The sequence below is a fragment of the Echeneis naucrates genome, chromosome 12, assembly GCF_900963305.1.
Source record: "Echeneis naucrates chromosome 12, fEcheNa1.1, whole genome shotgun sequence".
Lineage (NCBI taxonomy): Eukaryota > Metazoa > Chordata > Actinopteri > Carangiformes > Echeneidae > Echeneis > Echeneis naucrates.
Window position 1 is genome coordinate 17,167,835 of NC_042522.1, and position 18,385 is coordinate 17,186,219.

At 39.9% G+C, this 18,385-nt stretch overlaps 2 protein-coding genes across 2 annotated transcripts; one reads left to right on the forward strand and one right to left on the reverse strand.

Annotated features, from left to right (window-relative positions):
- The first annotated feature begins 468 nt into the window (after positions 1 to 468).
- arid6 (AT-rich interaction domain 6) lies at positions 469 to 4,111 on the forward strand. The gene is made up of 6 exons (XM_029516021.1): positions 469 to 607; positions 1,235 to 1,400; positions 1,863 to 1,915; positions 2,035 to 2,132; positions 2,222 to 2,378; positions 2,503 to 4,111. Exons 1-6 carry the CDS (start codon positions 596 to 598, stop codon positions 3,778 to 3,780), a joined length of 1,764 nt encoding a protein of 587 aa, XP_029371881.1. The 5' UTR covers positions 469 to 595; the 3' UTR covers positions 3,781 to 4,111.
- A 9,534-nt stretch (positions 4,112 to 13,645) lies between these two features.
- On the reverse strand, positions 13,646 to 17,329 carry LOC115052384 (rhotekin-like). Its single transcript, XM_029516455.1, has 9 exons — positions 17,124 to 17,329; positions 16,706 to 16,752; positions 16,567 to 16,620; positions 16,293 to 16,410; positions 15,965 to 16,201; positions 15,771 to 15,865; positions 15,554 to 15,660; positions 15,340 to 15,468; positions 13,646 to 13,822 (listed from the first exon to the last, which is right to left on the reverse strand). Exons 1-9 carry the CDS (start codon positions 17,300 to 17,302, stop codon positions 13,646 to 13,648), a joined length of 1,143 nt encoding a protein of 380 aa, XP_029372315.1. The 5' UTR covers positions 17,303 to 17,329.
- Positions 17,330 to 18,385: the final 1,056 nt, after the last annotated feature.

Genomic DNA, 18,385 nt, shown 5'->3' on the forward strand with positions numbered 1-18,385 from the left:
TTTGGGGGGGTTTATTTTAAACTTGTCTTGTGTGATGTGCTTATTTCTTGCTCAAACCCAATCAATTAAGTTTAATTATTGCTCTCAAGTCAGCTGTCCCGACAGCTTGATGAAAACAGGTGATGAAAATTGAACATTTATGAGAAGTGAGATCCAAAAAGAGGCCAGTCACCTTTGTGTCACATTTCCCAGCCGCTGCGTAGAATTTGAACAGAATCTATTAAAACCTTGCATGAAGTTAACGCCATAATATGCCGTTCATGTTATTTTTCTAAACTGTAAAATCTTTCTCGTTATCCCAGACACATTTCTGTCAGTTTCCTTGTTATTCTGCCAATTTCTGTCAACTTTTTCAGCACCATCCTTTCGGGACATGCTCGAGAGCAGGTTGAACTGGTCTGATGAATCTCAGCAGGAAGACGTTGAAGAAAACACCCCCCCCCCCCCTTACTCTGTCAGGACAGGTTGGGTGATTGGCACCACTGATTTCCAGTCTCTTTTACTTCACTGGAGGGAGCGACTAACGTGCAGAACGAAGTGGCCTGCTCTCCGATCAACAGGGCAATGAGATATATGATTCACTCTTATTCTCTCAATGGAAACGCAGGTGAGGAACAATCTTTCAGATACATCCCAGAATGTGATTTTTCATTACACAGAATAAAAACAAGCAAAAAAAAAATTATAATATTAATTCACGGCCTAGTATTTTACATTGGTATCAGGTCACTTTGGTTATTTCTGGGAACTGTTTGTTCGACCTGCACTTATTGCTCCCAGCTCTTTTTGTGTAAGTGAGAAGAAAAATCAGCGGGCTGAAGTGTTTACTTATGGCGGTCGGATGATAGTTATGAAAAGTCAGAATGAAATATTTCAATGTATTTTGCATTAAACCCATATTTTAGGCTTACTTTACTTTTAATGCTCTGATGAATTCCTTTACATCCTACTCATGCTATAATGCATTGACAACATTTTTGAGTTTGGTATGAACTAAGCTAAGTGCACACGTGTGTAAACTTGTATGTATGAACTAAACCTGGACATGCTTGACAGTCATTAATCAAGATGACGGGACATTAAAACAGTGAGGCAGTGTCCAAATAGCTGAGGATTACTACCGTTCATATCATGACAGTGACTGACTAACTGCAACAGGATCATTCTGAGAAGCCTGCATACGAAACATTTGCGACAGTATCCAGGTGAAAATGGTTTTCTTTTCTGTTGTCAGCGTTCGCAGACAGACATGGAAATGGTGTACGAAGAGGCCCGAGAGGAGAGGAGTGAAGATCCGGCGGAGGAGGTCACAGAGGACCGCTTTCTAAAAGAGCTCTACCTTTTCATGAAGAAGAGAGATACACCAATAGAGAGAATCCCACATCTGGGCTTCAAGCAAAGTACGCAGATGAACTATTACACATTTTATCACAATTCAAAAGACATATTCTGGGTCGAACAGGTCACACACAAAGGGGAAAAAATGGGATTTTGGATTTCATTTTTATCGTTTTAGGCCCTTTATGCCTCACTAATCAGACAGGACAGTGTAGAGAGACAGAGAGGAGGGGAATGAGATGTAAGGAAGAGTCTGCCTGGTGGGGAATCAAACCGACAGCTTGTCTGCTCAGACAATGTATAGCTACATGGCTCCAAGATATTGGACTTATAATTCACTATTTCACTGACAGAAAGTAAATCCACCCTTTTCTAATAATCTCTTTCTCCAATAACTCAATTTTTAAAGCTAGAATTTCTCTAATCTGTTTCAAATTTACAGATTTGTATAATTTTTTGAACAAGTTTTTCATTGAATTGAATTTCTAATGATTTCATTACATATATTTTTTCTTACTTTGCAGTTGATTTATTTGTGATGTTCAAGACTGTCAGCGACTTGGGTGGATACCATCAGGTAACGCAGTGGGACGATCAGTCTTTGTCCCCTTACAAACAAAACAAACATAAAATAAATTACAACACATAATTCATGATTATTCACCTAGAAATAATATATATATTGCTGTCCTCCAGGTGACTGCTCAGCAGATGTGGAAGCAGGTTTACAACAGACTCGGAGGAAACCCTCGGAGCACCAGTGCAGCCACCTGCACTCGGAGACACTATGAAAAGTGAGTTGTAATAAAGTACATTAGTCAAGACGAGAGTGGGCCGTTGGTTTCCTTACAGTTTAAATCATATTGCTGTGGGTCTTCTGCAGGCTCCTTCTGCCGTATGAATGCCATCTGAAAGGCAGATCAATAGATGCTCTGCCTCAACATCCACCCAAGCACTTCCTCTATGCGAACTACGGCAAAGACGACGACGATGGCCAGAGGCCAGCCAAACGCAAGCTGCTGTCCATACGGATGCACCAGGTTTGTTTCATTTCGCAGGCCGCGCTGCACCTCTGCAGAAATACGTACTTCCAATTGAAACCCTGTTAACATAAATGTCAAACTATCCCTTCAGGCTCTGACAGAACACATATCTTTCCTACAGAGCCCTCACAGCCTGCTGTCAGATCCACAAGGGAGCCTCTTCCAACCACCACTCCACTACCGTCACTACTATCACCGTGACCATAAAATCCTGCCCCCGTATGTCCAATTCTCCCCAGTGCTGACATCCCCCAGGCTCCCAGCTCCTGAGCCCTATTTTGCTTTCCATCCACCTCATCTCAGCCCGACAGACCGGGTTTCGGAGCCACTGGAGCACTTGCGCCACCTGGCAGAAAAGTACAAGAGCTCATCTGGACTGACGGAGCCGCTCAACCTCAGTGTTAAAGCGCTGAGCCAGGAGACCCACAGAAACCCCGTCTCATCTTTTTCCCCACCTTCATCCAGCAAGACCCCAAAGTTTTTGAACAAGCCCTTCCCTCTGTACACCTCTAATCACCCGGAGGCGGCGAGAAACGAAGGACGTGAGGCACAAGACGACAAGGCAGATGTTGGAACCTCGTCCTTTTCATATCCTGAAAAAGTGAGGGAAGCATATGTCACTGATGTCAAAACCACAGCAGCATCAGGCAGCCCAACACCGAGAGCAGACGAAGGCCCCGCAGCGAGGGCACAAAAACCCAGCTCTCCAAAAACAGACTTTACAAACTGGCCCAGAGAAGACAGAGCAGGCCTAAATATCAGTCACAGTCCGCCCGGCCTGCCTCGAGACAACCAAGGCAAGATGGAAATTCAGATACCGCTGTCTGTGCTTCACAGCTGGCTCCGGCTGTACGGGGCCCCGGCCATGCTGCACAGAGCTAAGCAGCAGCATATCACTGATGAGGAGGAACCCTCCAGGCAAAGGGACGCAGATGCCCACTTTGCTGGCCAGTTGATCCACAGCAGCCCGGCTGCCGAGGACCTCAGGCTGAGGCCCAGGAGCCGGCCAAGCCCACCAAGAACCACCGAGACGAGCGGCAATCCCCACAACACAGGCCAGGATCATTTCACCAGCTACAAGTCCTTGACTTCAGGTGACCGGGATCAGCAGGATTTTATCAGGAATTACAGCTGCAAACCGTCAAACTGCTGGGACGGCCACAACAAAGAGAGCCATGTTTCCCACATCCCGGTGAAAAATGACTCGATTCCCGGCGCTCTCCAGCAAGACGCCACCGCTGCTAATTCCTACGATGAAGACGCATCCAGGGGAGGGAAGGAGCAGTCAGAGCCGGGACCCCCCACTGTCCTGATGTTGAATTCTGCCTCCACTTCACTGCTGCAGCTCACCACTGAAGAGGTTATGAAGCTGAAGAAAATCATCTCCAGCTCATTCTGAAGGCCAGTTCACATAGTTAACTATGGCACTCCAACACCATGTAAAAGCTGACTCATCCTATTTTACTTATTCATGAACACAGTCCTGTATATTCTGTAATATATGTGTATATATATATATAATCCCAAAGAGCTGTTAAATCATCAAAAATAATTATTTAATAATGACATCATCAGAAGCTGAACTTGATTTAACTACAATGTGCAATCAACCTTTTTATTTTTGTGCAGAAATGTCTTAAGGTGTAAATGTACATTTTGAACTTTTTATCCTGATAATGATGCAACTCTCAAGAAAACTTGCCTGAGAAAATAAACGTTGCCCAAACTCATCTGCCGCCCTGCTGACTTCACTTTTTACTATTCACATGAATCCATTCAAACAATTGATCACTTTTTTGGTGAAGCTCATCAGATGTCCCCATTTGAGAGTCTCTGTCCACCACCTGGATCTTTTTTTGTGGATTGTGCACACCTGCACAAAATTATATGACCTTAATAGCTTCTTGCATGCAGGAAACTATGGGCAAATATCCAGTTTCCCAAAGGAGGGGAGCGCCGAGTGCTTTTTATCTCTTCTCAGCTCAAGAAGCATGTAGACTTTGTGCTACTGGATGCTGTATTCAAAAACCAGAATATGCGTTGAGTGAAAAACAACGTGACAAATATGCTTTGTGCTTATTTGTGAATCGTAACTGACATGGACATTTCATTCTGCTTACTTTTGCCAACCACAATTACACAGTTTTTATTGTAATTGCAACCCTACGCAGCTTCTCACTGACTCACACGTGTGATTTCTGGAATCTTTAGGTGTGACATGGAAAAAAAGTCAAGACGCCCAGCATTGTAACTGAAGACGGTGATTAGAGATTGCCTGGAATTCAGCAATTTTCATCATAATGATATCTACTATATTCCCCTGTCTTAAAATAAATTTAATGCGATAGGACTTAAAACCATTAGCTGAGGGAGGAAACTGGTTAAACCATCAGCTCGGAGGCTTATTTAACCTTTCCTTTGTCATTTACTTCACCTTTTCATGGAAGCATTAAATCCATCGTTGAGGCTTCCAAAAGCTGATGGAAAAGTATTTGAATATGAATGTGTTGGAACAAGAATATTACTGTTGTTCCAGAGCAGTTTGTTACGCAACTCACAGGCATCTTTGTGTGGATCATCAAGTTTTCTTTCCTGAAGCGTTTCTGTTATCAACAGTAACAAACATTTCCTTTCAGAGGGAGGGATTTACTGGCTCAGTGCATATATCAGAGCAAAGGCATTATATTGAATGGGCCAGGCCTACATTTCAGACATTGGTAACAGAGTTCAATGCAAGTAAAAATTTTTTTATATACTTTTATGTATATATGTATAAATCAGATTTATCATCAATTTTAGCTGGCACATCAGTTTAAAAAAAGATACAGTAAAACTGACTATAGTTAAAGTTAACTATATAGATATTTTGAGTTGTAAAACACATTGAAATTATTCACACTAAAGTTAAAGTAAAAAAATTAAAATGCCCTCAAACTGTATTATGTTGAAACTATTTTACTTTATTCGCTTTTTTTGCCATTAATCTAAAGACAAGATAACTGAACCCAGGAAGTTTTTCGTTGTTGAGCTGAACCAGCCAAAGTTTTAGGAAATTCATACATTTCTGCTGAAAAGTCAGCCATTATCTTTTAATTTCTCCACCTTGCCTTAAATTGCAGGGCGGTATCTGTTGACGTTACAAAGTAAACACCACCAAGTTTCATACCATGCTGTTCAAAGTGTGAATGGCTTCCTGGAGGCTGATGTCACCAGGGGGAGAAATTTAATGGGCTGCTGATGTCAAACTGCCTCTGTGTGCGGAGCGTCAACGTAGAAGGAAATCCTCACTGGACTTCATTACTAATCTGAACAAATTGCATCAGGAAACGTTATGTACATATAACATTTAGGATTCAATGAGCTGCTAATTTATCTGACAGCTAAGGCGGGTTGATTCCCTTCTGCATTGGTGTGGCCGGTTCTAGTTACTTCTTGTGTGAGTGTGTGTGTATTTGTGTTGTGCTTGTCTACCAGAGTCAGTTTTAGCACTTGGGCAGTTGTTTATGAGCTTTTATCATTGGAAAAACTTTAGTCACCATGACGTAACCTTGGCGGTGAGCTTGAGTCCAAAAAGTAGCGTGTCCAAAGTGTTCGTCAATAAAGGTATGATAATGGTAATAAGCATGTTGACAGGCGTCAGCTGGTGTGTTTTGGTGGTTTCATTACACAGTCAAGAAGGGAGGCTTTTAGTGTGGGAAAAGAACAACCCATTAAATATCAATACACACTAATTACAGGGCGCTATGCTGATGTGATTGAGGCTGCATGCATACATCCGTTTACAATTACAGAATATTATTAAGAAATAAAATGGTACACAGTACGCCCATCAGTTCTAATTTTTCCTTCCTTTTCCAGCTAAGATTACGGTGTGGGTACATGGTTCAGATTCATGGAGTTGAGGTAGAGGAATAAAATAAAATAAAACATGTGATGTTCCAGTAAGTTTCGATGCGTCCTGTGCAGATTTTTAAATAGCACCATTTATCATGTCCATGTTTGTTTCCTTGACCAGGCACGGTGAGAGTCTCTCACTCCTCCATTGCAACTGTGGCAGGGTCATCAATAACTGTGAATAAAACAGAAAAACAAAACAGGAAAACAGTACGCAGTTATTCAAAAAGACGCTGGTGTTACTCTTTCTATTTTGGGTATGTAGTGATGCGTGAGAAATTATCTGCAACACAGGTTTAATTTGATTTATACGCCCAAATTAAAATTCCATTTTAACCACACCTCGCACTTTCTTTCTTTTTTTTTTTTTTTTTTAAACAGTTTCCCTTGACTTATCCGGCCCCATCCAAAGCATTATTTGTATGATTACCGTGATGAGGACGCAAAGACACTCCTGGGACAGGAGTTTTTTAATGCCCGTTTCTAACTGTAAAAACGTGCTGGTGTGGAGTTTATTACTGCATGTCATACTCTGGTATTACAGCTTGATGAACCAGTCATGTGGCAAAATTAAGGTTTGGGTACATTCGTTCCATGATTATTAGAAGTTCAATAACCAATTTAAACATGATTTTGCATCATCATTAAAAGTAGCAAATGAGTTTTATCTTAGATATTTAGCATTATGTCAAACTTTGAGTCCAGATCACAGATAGTTATAAAATCAGCACTTATTTATCTGCCCTTATAGACACTGGGAGAGGGAGGAATACCAGAGAAAAACGTTTGTTTTGTTCGTACTGTAAGTGGCAGTGAGAAAGACAGAAAATCTGAGGACAGGGTGAGAGAAAATGACATGCCTGGCATGGCTTAACCCCCCTCTGAGGTTAGGACTTAGTCTTTATGGTATCTGCTTTAACATGTGTGCCACTGGGGCACCCCGTAATGAGCTTGTTCAGACTGTGAAAGGGAAAAACGGCTAACAAGCGTCGTGCCATTTTAAAAATTTTAAGCGCCTTCCATTGATGGTATTAAATCTCCTGCCCCAGTCGCCCCATTTTCAGCTCAAAACCAGACAACCAATGACTTCTATTCTGATTTTCTTCTTTTATATCTGGTATTTTTTATTTTTGCTATGAAGGAATTGTGCTTCTAACACCTTCATTTGATTTAATGTTTTTCAATGTGATGCACTTTTTGACTAGAGTCTGTGAGAAGTGCTATATAAATAAACTTTTCTTGATTTGTAACGCATGTGTCCCTGACGACCAGCGTCCAACCACGTTCTCTAAAAATTGGCCTCCACTCTTCTGCCTACGTCTTCAATGCAGCCTCCACGCCTCCGTTTTCTGCCAAAGTCTTAGAAAAGTCAGTCTCATTACAGCTTCTAAAAGCCCAGCTTGTCAGACAACATTGCTTAAAAAGGTTTTCAGAAAAATCACAGCACAGAAACTGCAACTTTCTGAGTCACAAACAAACTCCTAATGAATACATGTGTTGATGCCAGATAACTTCCCCTTTTACCAAAGTGAGAGTGTGAGAGTTAAACTCACTAAATCACTGTCCAAAATGGCTGCAAGAGCACTTTGAGCCATAAATCACACACACCTCAGGTGTATTCTTTGATTCCCATCCCAGTTTTGAAGAAATCTGTCCGACTCGCTTTTCGATACATTTTAAAGATGGAGAATTTATTTATTTATTTATTTAATTCTTGTATTAGTACAATGATCTCTTAAAGGATCTTTTAAAGGGTGTAAACAGAATGAAATGGTTCCAGCTGGTACCAAATTCAGCTGCTATGCTAAAATGAATCGACTGTTAATATTATTAGTGGTATAATAGCTATGGAAAATGACAGTGAGGTGTCCAAGCTAGAGCTGCTTATAATATATAGATAAATATACAAAAGAGAGGGTGATTGATTGCTTGAATAATGGATTTAAAAAAAAAAACAGTCCCTACTACTAAAAGCACACAAGAAGGATTCGAGTTTATACAAAGGCAGCATTGTAACAGTCTGTTACAGGCTGTCTTCTTCGTCTGTTTCTTCACATATATCAACTATCAGAATCTCCAGCAAAACCTGTTTTCTGGGACACCTTTGGACCAAAGACTCTGCCCACAAACCATCACACTCCTGAAGAATATCTGTTGCGTTTCACCCACAGTTGCATTATGCATCGACTTGGGCCGTGACTGTTTGATGACACAGTCCACACAGAATGAGAGGACCATTATGTGTTGTCAAAGCTCTATTTGTCTTGCTTAGCTTTGATGTCACCTGTTAAGTTATGTCCCTGCTGGCCTAGATGGCTGCACGACGGAATAGAATGTCCTCTGTTTCATTGTTCACTATCATGTTTTCCACAACAACAAAACTGACAAAACAAGAATTTCTGCCTTAATGTATAACTACAACTTGGTAGATAAAGTTTGACCTGGAACTTTGCTATGTAGAAAAAAATAGAACTCCCACAGGAAGTTGTGCTGCAGTTTCACCAAGCCGTTAACACCTAATACAACTAACCAATATAAAACAGACTGAAACAGCTTGCACTAGGTTGTTTATCTGAAGAATAATGTAGGTGAGAATTTCTTCCTCATTCGACACTTTGTTTTTTGGTTTTTTGCACAGGGGTGAAATTCTGTGACGTTCTTGTTTATCCGAACAAGCAGGTGTTCATTCCTCAGAGCCAGAGCAATGTCCTATTTAGGGGTGCACAGCCTCCATTTACTATGGCTGATTTGTTGCACTGTCATAACAAACAAATTTCTCATAAAAAATGCTCATTGTGACATTATCTATGTCACAATGAGCATTACAAATATTTGAGTTCTACATGTAATACATAAGCTGTCATATTCACGTCCAGATTTAAGATAAAGTATGTGATAAGAGGAATGTGGTTGGTGACAGAAGGCCTACCTTTCCTTGTAGTAGGAAGAGAGAAGAGTGCGAATCTCTGCAGATAAATCCGGCACCAACAGACTGTCCCTCGGAGTTGGGGGGGTTACTTCCAAGAAGGAAAAGGACAAAGAGGGTGACTTGAATTTATTGTAAAAAATAAAAAAACATATCAAACTTCAAATCACATCTGTGAAACATTCCTTTGTGACTGCAGTTTTTTTTTTTCCAAGAAGTGTGTGGGTGAATTTGGAGAATCATTCTTGTTGTCTTATTTTGTTTTTACTTCCTTTAGTGGTCTAAATAGCTGACGTGTTCTTCAAGGAAAAAAAAAAAAAGTTATTCAAACAACGTGCCCAAGCCTTAGTTTTTCACATAATTGTTCTCCTCGGTTGCAGCTAAAGAGCATAGCTGCATATTTTCAGATCAGAATGATAGACATGTTTTTATTCTCAGGTGTTCACGTCAACAGTGTCTGGCTTGTTGGGACATTGTTGAGCATTATTATTTATCACCTTTAGATCTTATGATTTGCAAATGACGACAAAGCCTGTACAAAAGATGCGTTACACTTGATGTTTCATGATATTGTCAGGATGGCTGGAAATGGCAGGTGTCAACTGAGTGTAGAATTCTTATACATCTGTGTAAATTTCCAACAGCCTTGTGGCTGTAGCCTAATTCACATAATTATAACATAATAAACATAATATATATATATATGCATTGCAGGTATTTATCAGGCCTGTGATATTCAGCCCTCCCCAGCCTCGCCCTGTCCCTGACCTCGCCCAATGTCAGCTGGGATTGGTTTTTTGAATAAGCAGTACACATAAAGGATGGATATTTGTATAGGCTTTGTATATACTATGTCTAGATATGTAGATTGTGAAAGAATGTGATTGTTCATGTTGGAGGACTTGCCGGTAAATACCGCTAGCTTGATTTAGCTGATGAGCGGAGTTGCCCCTGCAAGAACTAAAAATCAGTTATCACAGAATCTAAGTCTTTTACGTCCTCATTCAACTGACAGCACTGGGAGCTATCAGTGGGAGTGTTTAATGCAGGTGTCTCGCTCGTGTTAAACTACCTATTTCATGGTATAGTGATCCCTGGTTCCCTGCGATGGATTTCCTGGGGCTCGGCGTTTCAATCTTCATAAGGTGATCGCTGCAGTGCTTCCACTGGCCTGTAACAAGCAGTACAAAGCAGAGATTTCTGATGAATTACAAAATCTCCTGTCTTTTTGAGAATGAGCAGTCAAAATTTATAAGACGGCATCAGCTGAAATTCTGTGTGAGGAAAAAAAAAAAAATCACAGCTTTCGTGCTTCCATGTATTCACACATAACTCTTAATGACCTCAGTATCACAGCAGTTGTCTTCTGTATTTGTCTTGTGCTTGTGTCTTCTAGTAAAATTAACAGCCCTGCAGTCTGAAATCTGGCTGAGCATTGATTACTTTCTTCAACTCCCCTCCTTCCCCCCGAAAAGAAAACACTGCAGAAAGCTGTAAGCGAATCAAAGTAAAGCCACAACCCCCCCCCCGAATTATTTAATGTTCCAATCAAGTTCAGGAACCCTGTGATTGGAAGTGCATTCAGAGATAAGTCATCTTTGCAGGAGATTAACTGAAGCAGAATGAACCCGCACATATTTTAATTTGTAAACATGCATTTTTAAAGGCCAGAAGAGGGTGACTGTGTTGTTATCAGTTCAACAGGTCATTCACTCATTTCAGTAATTCTGTTATTTCTGCGGGTACTACAAAAGATCCCTTCAAACACCAAATGTTAATATTAGCTGTGAATAAATGTGGCGTAAACAAGTTACAATAATAGCCCCAAGGTGCACCATATTTAATTCATTATGCAGTTTCAGACTGAGACACACCTTTAATGCAGGTACCGAAAGGACGTGAACAGGTGAATGAAAAGAATGCAAACTGTCTGCTCTGGCTCACTCAGTCAAAAGGTAAAGCGGATTAAAACATTTGTTCCATTGTGCAACGATTAGGCATACGAGCCGCAAACAGAAAACAATTATAAAAGTTAAGATATACCACACATTCAGCTTATGTTGCTTCTTAAATTTCACAAACTGGTGTCACACCAACTCTTTTTCGCTGATCTTTTCAATTTCCTACAGAGAAGGAAGAGTTAAAATACAGATGATAGAGCCAGGGAATATGCTGTGAAATTTGTTGCATGAACAGTACGGCGAGAGAGGGCTTCGGGTTGCAGTACTGAATGAAATAAATGTATTTTATTAGAGCATTGACCTGCTGTCTCCTCTGAGAATTAGTCTCATGTTTAATATATGGACTATATAAAAAAAAATGCCAATAAGTTACTTTAATTACATACCAAGGCAGCATAAGAGGCACCTCACATTTTTCCCATTTAAGAGACGACAAGACTGTCTGATTTAATGTGGCAGCTTGACAGTTTCCTCAAGTTATTGTTATCTGTAAAAAACCTGGACATGCAAAATTAATTATTGTTGCACTGCAGCAGCACTTGAGAATATAATAGTTGAGTTTTTTTTTTTAATTTTTACAAATACGTACTAAGAGAAATGCCCCTTTTAATAAATCCTTAAGTCTTAAAAGCCACGCCAAATTGTCTGCTCTCACTTCATTTCAGCCGTTGCCAGCAGCCAGACAGGTGATTGTTGCATGGTATTATCTCTGGCGGATGATATGCACGTCAATTAAAAAAAAAAAAACTATAATCGTGGTACTAAGGTACAGGACGAAACATGCCTCAGTGCTATGATAAGCACAATGGTGTCAGATCAGTCATGTTGGCAAAGTTAGCTGGTGAGCAGAACGGAGCCAAAAGCAGATCACTAGTTGGAAGGGGGCTAAAAGGAAACTGGACTTAGGAGTCAAGTTTTGAAACTCTATCAACTCGGGAAAAAAAGTGACGCATCAATGTTGTTGTTGTCCGTTTCCCTGAAGTGACCAAAAATGAGCAGATATTTCCTGCCAGACCCAAATAAATCAGTTCTTTACTGCAGATTATGTTACCAAAGTTTCCACAAACACAAGTGCTGGGAATCAAGAGAGATATTATATCAGTTAAAAGCAGAATTATTTGGCAAGATATGAAGCTGCCTTGCTATGATTCCATTTTTTTTTTAGCATGTGTCCCTTTTTTCAACAATAATGAGGGAGATTTGCCATATACATCTGCCAAATACAATTTTTTGCAGAATGCAGTGGGAGTTGCTAGCAGACAAAGAAAGGACTGCCATTTTGTATCATAGTTGTGTTTAGAATTGAGCAAGTGTTAGATTTTATGGCACGTGTATTTTTTCTATGCGCTTGAGAGAACAACTAAATCTTCTGCTGTAAAGTGGCTTTGCAGCTTTTGTTGCAAAATGTGCAGAAATGTGAGATTGCTGTAAAATGAGGCTGTTGAAAATTGCCACTGGTTAAAATTAAGACAATAATGGGGTGTTGATATAGAGATAGAGTTGGACAAAGCCCCTCTCTTAACCTCCTTTTACTCCTTTTAGTACTCCTTTTACTTTTTCATCACTTGGCAGCAAGTGTCATAATTTGTAAATGCATCCCTCAAAGCACATAGTCAATATTTTATATGTTTATGTGAACACAATGTTATGCTACAATACTATGCGACACTTGGAGGTGCCTGTGTCAGGGGGACGAGATAAATACCTTTCATTTGGCACCTGTTCATAGTTGAATAGATAATTGCATTTTGTTCAGTACACAAAGAACAGATCACATTCTAGAAATATTTTTCTTTCAGGTGCTGTATTTCACCTGATACGCAGATTTCCCTGATGTAGCAATTGCGTCATTAAACATGTCGTCTTGCAGGTATTGGCAGGAGATTTTTTTTTTTTTTTTTTTTAAATGCAAAAAGCCTGTTAAAAATATTTCCATCACCCATAGTTGGGTGGAGGACACTGTAACATGTGATAAGAAAAGAATGTGTGCTGCCTGTCTGTAGTTACAGAACATAGAACACAACATTTTCACAAGTGTAATTTATCAGTTCCTTTTGTCTTTTTTTTTTTTTTTTTTTGGTAATTATCAGTGTGATTCAATGTAAATCTGAAATTAAATCAGGTTGCAGATGGGAATCATGATTTATATCCTTTTGTTAAAATAAAACTGTCTTAACAAAATAACTAACTTTGGCAGGAGTCCAAACTACTAATGGTGCTTCCTTCATGCAGACCTTGAACTTGTACAACTCAGATTCAGGTTTTCTAAAGCACTTTCTAATTAATGATGGCACCAAAGCAATAACTCCTTCCTCGGGCTTGTGGCCTAAATTCACGCATAATTTAATAGACAGAAATATAGGGCAAAAAAAAAAAAAACTACCTTGTAATATTTCATTTCAAACTTGCCCTCTTTAAATGTAGTCTGAGCACAGAAACCACGAAAGAGCTGTCGGCTGTTAAATAAAACAAAAGCGGGCGGTTCATGCAAGCATACTCATGTTGAAGACGTGTTGCCGGAGGGCCTCAGTCCAGCGTCGGGCGTCTTCAGGTTCCTGCGTGGTCAGCGTGTACGCTAAATCCTGTCCTTCACACTGTGTGCTGATGTATACACTCCGCGGGTTTACTGCATCTCTCTCAACCACACACACAACGGTATCCTGAAAACATACGAACATGTACAAAGCATCAAAATGTTGCGATCGTTGTTCTAGTAATCTCCACATAGCTTAGACATTAACATTGTGGCATCAAAGCTGTTGTTGGCCTAATGAGATTGTGTGTCCATGAACAAATTAATTCACATCTTCAACAGATCATCACAGTAGATCTGTTTCTGCTGCTCACAAATATATCAGCCGCAGGAGTACATTGGAATATGAACCTGTGAGTTTTTTATTTTACATTTTAACTACACCATGTACAATTCAGCTGTTTAAAAAAATTAAAATATTAAAAAAGTTAAATGTGCGATCGACCTCTAACTTTCAATGACCGCTGCTCGCACAGAAAGTGAGTCTGGAAAAAGCGCCAAACTCAAAACTACACTCACTGTTCTGCATAAATCTCTCTTCAAATATAGTGAGTCACAGTTACAGTGACAAACTAATTCGACAGCCTGGAGGGTTCTCTCAGTTTTCCCAGCAGCAATGTGAGCTTTCAATGGGTGTGGATAATAATTATAGTTGCGTCATTATGTTAATTTCGTTTGTACTTACATGGAGATCAGATCACATTTTATTGCCAATACAAAACAAACAGGCCAATCAAAAGGATTTACCTGCTTGATCCTGCCACTGAAATTACTTTTCATTTGAAATTCAAATTCATTTAAAAACAAGGATTTTATGTTTGTTCTAATACACGCTATCAGTTGAATATATATGAGGATCTCAATTAGGTTATTTTAATGAACAACTCCTACTTGAAACAAATCACATCTAAAAGTCTTAAGGTAATTAACAGTGTAGGACATTTTCTTTTCATTTTCAGTGTGTTTCACAAGCTTATCAAATGTTCTTGAAGGAGAATCTTTCTGTGAAAAGTTATCAGTCATCTGGTAGAAGAATTAAGTGAATACTCGACTAAAGGACAAGCGAATTTGCTTTTAGCTCAAAAATAAGGGAGCTATATTGGCATTTGCATTTTCAGCCAATCAGATGGCACAGAAATCTCTGTTCATACTGCAGCTCCAGAGACACGAGAGAGATGAACATCTAATTTCAGATGGTTTCTGGTCCTTAAAACCACTAATATATGTTCTTGTAGATATCAAACATTCAAGCAAAACACTGCAAAATTGTGACATATGGGACCTTTAATTTCAGTTCTCAAGTCACTGTAGTAATTTCATTTGAGTATAGCTGTTTCAGGATTTTTTCATTTAAGTACCTAGATTTAAAAAAAAAAAAAAAAAAATGGCTCAAATGCAAAAGGTATAATTTTGTCTGAGGTATTACTTTAACATACTATTTAACAGAGGGGAAGAGTGATGTATTGAAGTGAAGTGCATTAAAAAAGTTCCAATCTTCAGATGGCTTCCTCTCTTGGGAAATCTTTCATTAATTTACCTGTGCACTCCGGTGGACTTGGCATGTTATTGTAATCAACATGGACAAAAAAATGTAATTGAACCCAGCACTTTGCACTTTTCCTGATGTTTTGCATCAGAACCAACCTTTTTGATGGGGACTACAAGTACCGGCTTGTCCTCAGACTCCAGGCCCTCTCGATTCTGATAGCAGAGAAGACCTTGGCCCCTGAGGATGCCATAGACACTTTCCGAGCAATTAAGATTCTCTCCAAGCTGAAAGAGAGCAGGAATGGAAGTAATACTATGAATCTAAATGTGATAAAAACATCACGAGGAAAATATATGAAAATCTGGTCACCTTCACCTTGAGTTGACCACTTATGGCTGGCTGGATCATGCAGAGAGGCTGAGCAACTAAGCGACAGCACATATTACCATACAGAGGCAACCAGAATGGGCTATTCTCTGTAAGATAAAGGAGATTAAGGATTCGTTTTTGAGAGGAGAGGTAAAAATTTGAATTGAAGGAGACATGAAGGATGGGCAGAAAAGGCGACAAAGGTTTTATAACTCACCTGCTGCTGATAGCGACAAATCATGTGTCTTGAAACCTTCTTGCACATCTTCAATCGTCAGTGTAGTGTGAGCCAGCAGGTCATATTTTGGGCCCCTTCAGAAAAAAACAACCAAAAAATAAAACAACGGCCAATATCAATTTGAAGTTTGAAGCTAAGTCATTGTGCGTTTGAGGGAGAACTGTCATACTTACAGTATCGAGAGGTCAGGGCAGAAAGGCGGGGGCGCAGGCCTGACAGCTCCTCCGCTGGGAAGAGATCCACAAACTGCTGCTAACTCAAAGGCAGCACGGATCTTTTTCCCAGAGGAGCATCCCACAGACCCCCCAAGACAACTCACTCTTCTGGTTCCCAGAGGCCCTAGAGAGAAATCTCCAACCACACAACTGTAGAGCTCAACACGAAGCTGAAACTCCGGGCCAACCTCGCTGCTGCTCAGACACACACAAACATTTGTACAAAATATCATTAACGTCAGAATGGACAGCATTTAAATTTAAATTTAAAATGGAGGTGACATACAATATAATCGTATCTTCAAAACAGATGTCTGTTAAAGTCCTGTCTACCATCATCAGATCAGTGTCATAGAGCTCTCTGCCACACTGAAGCAGACAGAAAACAGCACAGCGATGCAGCTCTGCAAGGACAAACAAGAACACAGCCTGGAATGGATTGGTTACAAAAAAAAAAAAAGTTATGATGTGCAATAAAAAGTTTGTGCTGCCAAACTTGATCAGCATAATTTAAATTGAGAAATTCACATGTATCTGTTTTCTTGGTTCTTCTCACTTACCTCCTTTGTTTTTGAAGTACTCTGAGTCTTTCCACATGAGTGGGATGCGCAAGTCTACAGAGTGCAAATTGTAGTGAGGAGATGTGAAAGCCTGTTGCCAACATTTCCATAAATTTCGAAATGTTTTGTTGATACTCACCTGAAAGGGCTACTTTTCCCGTACATGGCACTATATCTTCAGACGGTCTGCAGTTAAACATGCAGAATCTTTGTCAACCTTAAGACTTTAAATACAAAACTTCATAATTTGTGTTTTGCAAATAAAAAAAACAAAACAAAAACAAAAACATATTGTTTTGTATCATGTCAAACTATAAAGCGTCTGTCTTTGCATATATAATGTGTGTAAATTAGATGTAAATGTGGCTAAACCCTCATATCTGAGCAGATACCTGAGTTGAATTACAGGAGTCAAGGATGGAAAAAGGTTTTCTTGTCTAACCTCTGCTAGTAGCACACAGTTCACTTGCACCAACTTTTTGATGTGTAACTTTATAAAAATCCTTTGTATCCTTATGCACTGATCTATTATCTATTCATTCATACATAAAAAATACCCTCGCCATCCATCTGACCTGCGTCCCACTCGCTGCAAGATTTGAGCTCTCCTCATCCTCTGGAGTTGGCTGAGTAAGGCCAGAATTCGGGCATTGCAGGTTCGCAGGCTCTTCGACGCCTCCAGGGCCTGCTCCCTCTGGGAACAGGCTGCCAGGAGCTTCCTGGCCCCCTCCTGCATTCGCACTTCCCGCTCAATCTGCTTCAGCAACTCTTTGTCCTGCCCCGGAGGGAGCAACCGATGGAGGGAAATTGATTATTTTAATCAAAACACTGCCAATATGCGGTTTCAATCGATCAAACAGAAGGGAGGACAAATAGCTCTGAGCATTTTGAGAATTGGAACCAACAGAGTCCAACAGTTTAAGCATAAGTACGGCTCATTTTTGGCTAAGATAGCTCTGGGGATGGTCCCCACTGCCTGTCTGCCACTGGCCAGGATTTAAAATGTCTCCCCAGCTACGGAAGAAACATACAGACAAGAAGGGCCATTCATGGTCCCCAGATGATGGTGCCTTTATGGTCTTCAGTGACTTTCTTACAGCGCCACCACAAACTTGGCCCCCTTTATCTCCTCTAATTATGGTTGATAAATAATTAGAGTTTCACTTTGAAAACTCTTCCACAGTCCATATGCAATATTTGAAACTTTTTTGATAGAGTTCTTTACCGTCAATCCACTTACATGTTTCCTAACGCGTTTTTCTCCAGACTCTACAGCCGAGAGTGTAATTTCATTCATAATTTTACTGTGTACTGTGAAGTGGACATTGTAAGGGTGATTGAAATCTTTTGCAGGATGGAGATTGTAACACGTTTAATTTTTTTCATTAGACCGTAGTCCAGTAGGTGAATGAAACACCAAACAGCCTTAAAATGAATATTATAGTTTTTTCAAGGCTTGTTTCACAATGGACATCATTGTGTAATGTTGATTATATGTGGCCAGTGTTCTGGGGCTCCGTAATCGATAAGCTGAACAGTACATGTCAGGAAAAGTACAGCTGTAGGGATCAGAAAGTTGTTACATAATTCAGTCATGCTTTCAGAGCCTAAGCCTTGCTGGTATGCTGTACATTTATCATGTACAGTTTCTAAATTATAACATAGCTGATAGTTTGCTCTACAGATTTAAATGTAAGCTTAATTTGTTTCATATTTTTCTTACACTAAAGATTAATGGTGACAGATTAATAACTCGCCATTTGTATATTTTCTAGTTTTTGTAAGGTTAGTTTTCCCACAGAATCAGGCTACGCATTTA

Excerpts from the sequence above, each read along its gene's own strand:
- arid6 (XM_029516021.1), top strand. Across the intron at positions 1,916-2,034 it reads ACTTGGGTGGATACCATCAG|GTGACTGCTCAGCAGATGTG; the intron begins GTAACGCAGTGG and ends GCTGTCCTCCAG. Across the intron at positions 2,133-2,221 it reads ACTCGGAGACACTATGAAAA|GCTCCTTCTGCCGTATGAAT; the intron begins GTGAGTTGTAAT and ends GGTCTTCTGCAG.
- LOC115052384 (XM_029516455.1), bottom strand. The coding sequence starts at position 17,302 with ATGCAGGAGGGGGCCAGGAAGCTCCTGGCAGCCTGTTCCCAGAGGGAG. Across the intron at positions 16,621-16,705 it reads GGGAAAAGTAGCCCTTTCAG|ACTTGCGCATCCCACTCATG; the intron begins GTGAGTATCAAC and ends TGCACTCTGTAG. Across the intron at positions 15,469-15,553 it reads GTGGTCAACTCAAGGTGAAG|CTTGGAGAGAATCTTAATTG; the intron begins GTGACCAGATTT and ends GCTCTCTTTCAG.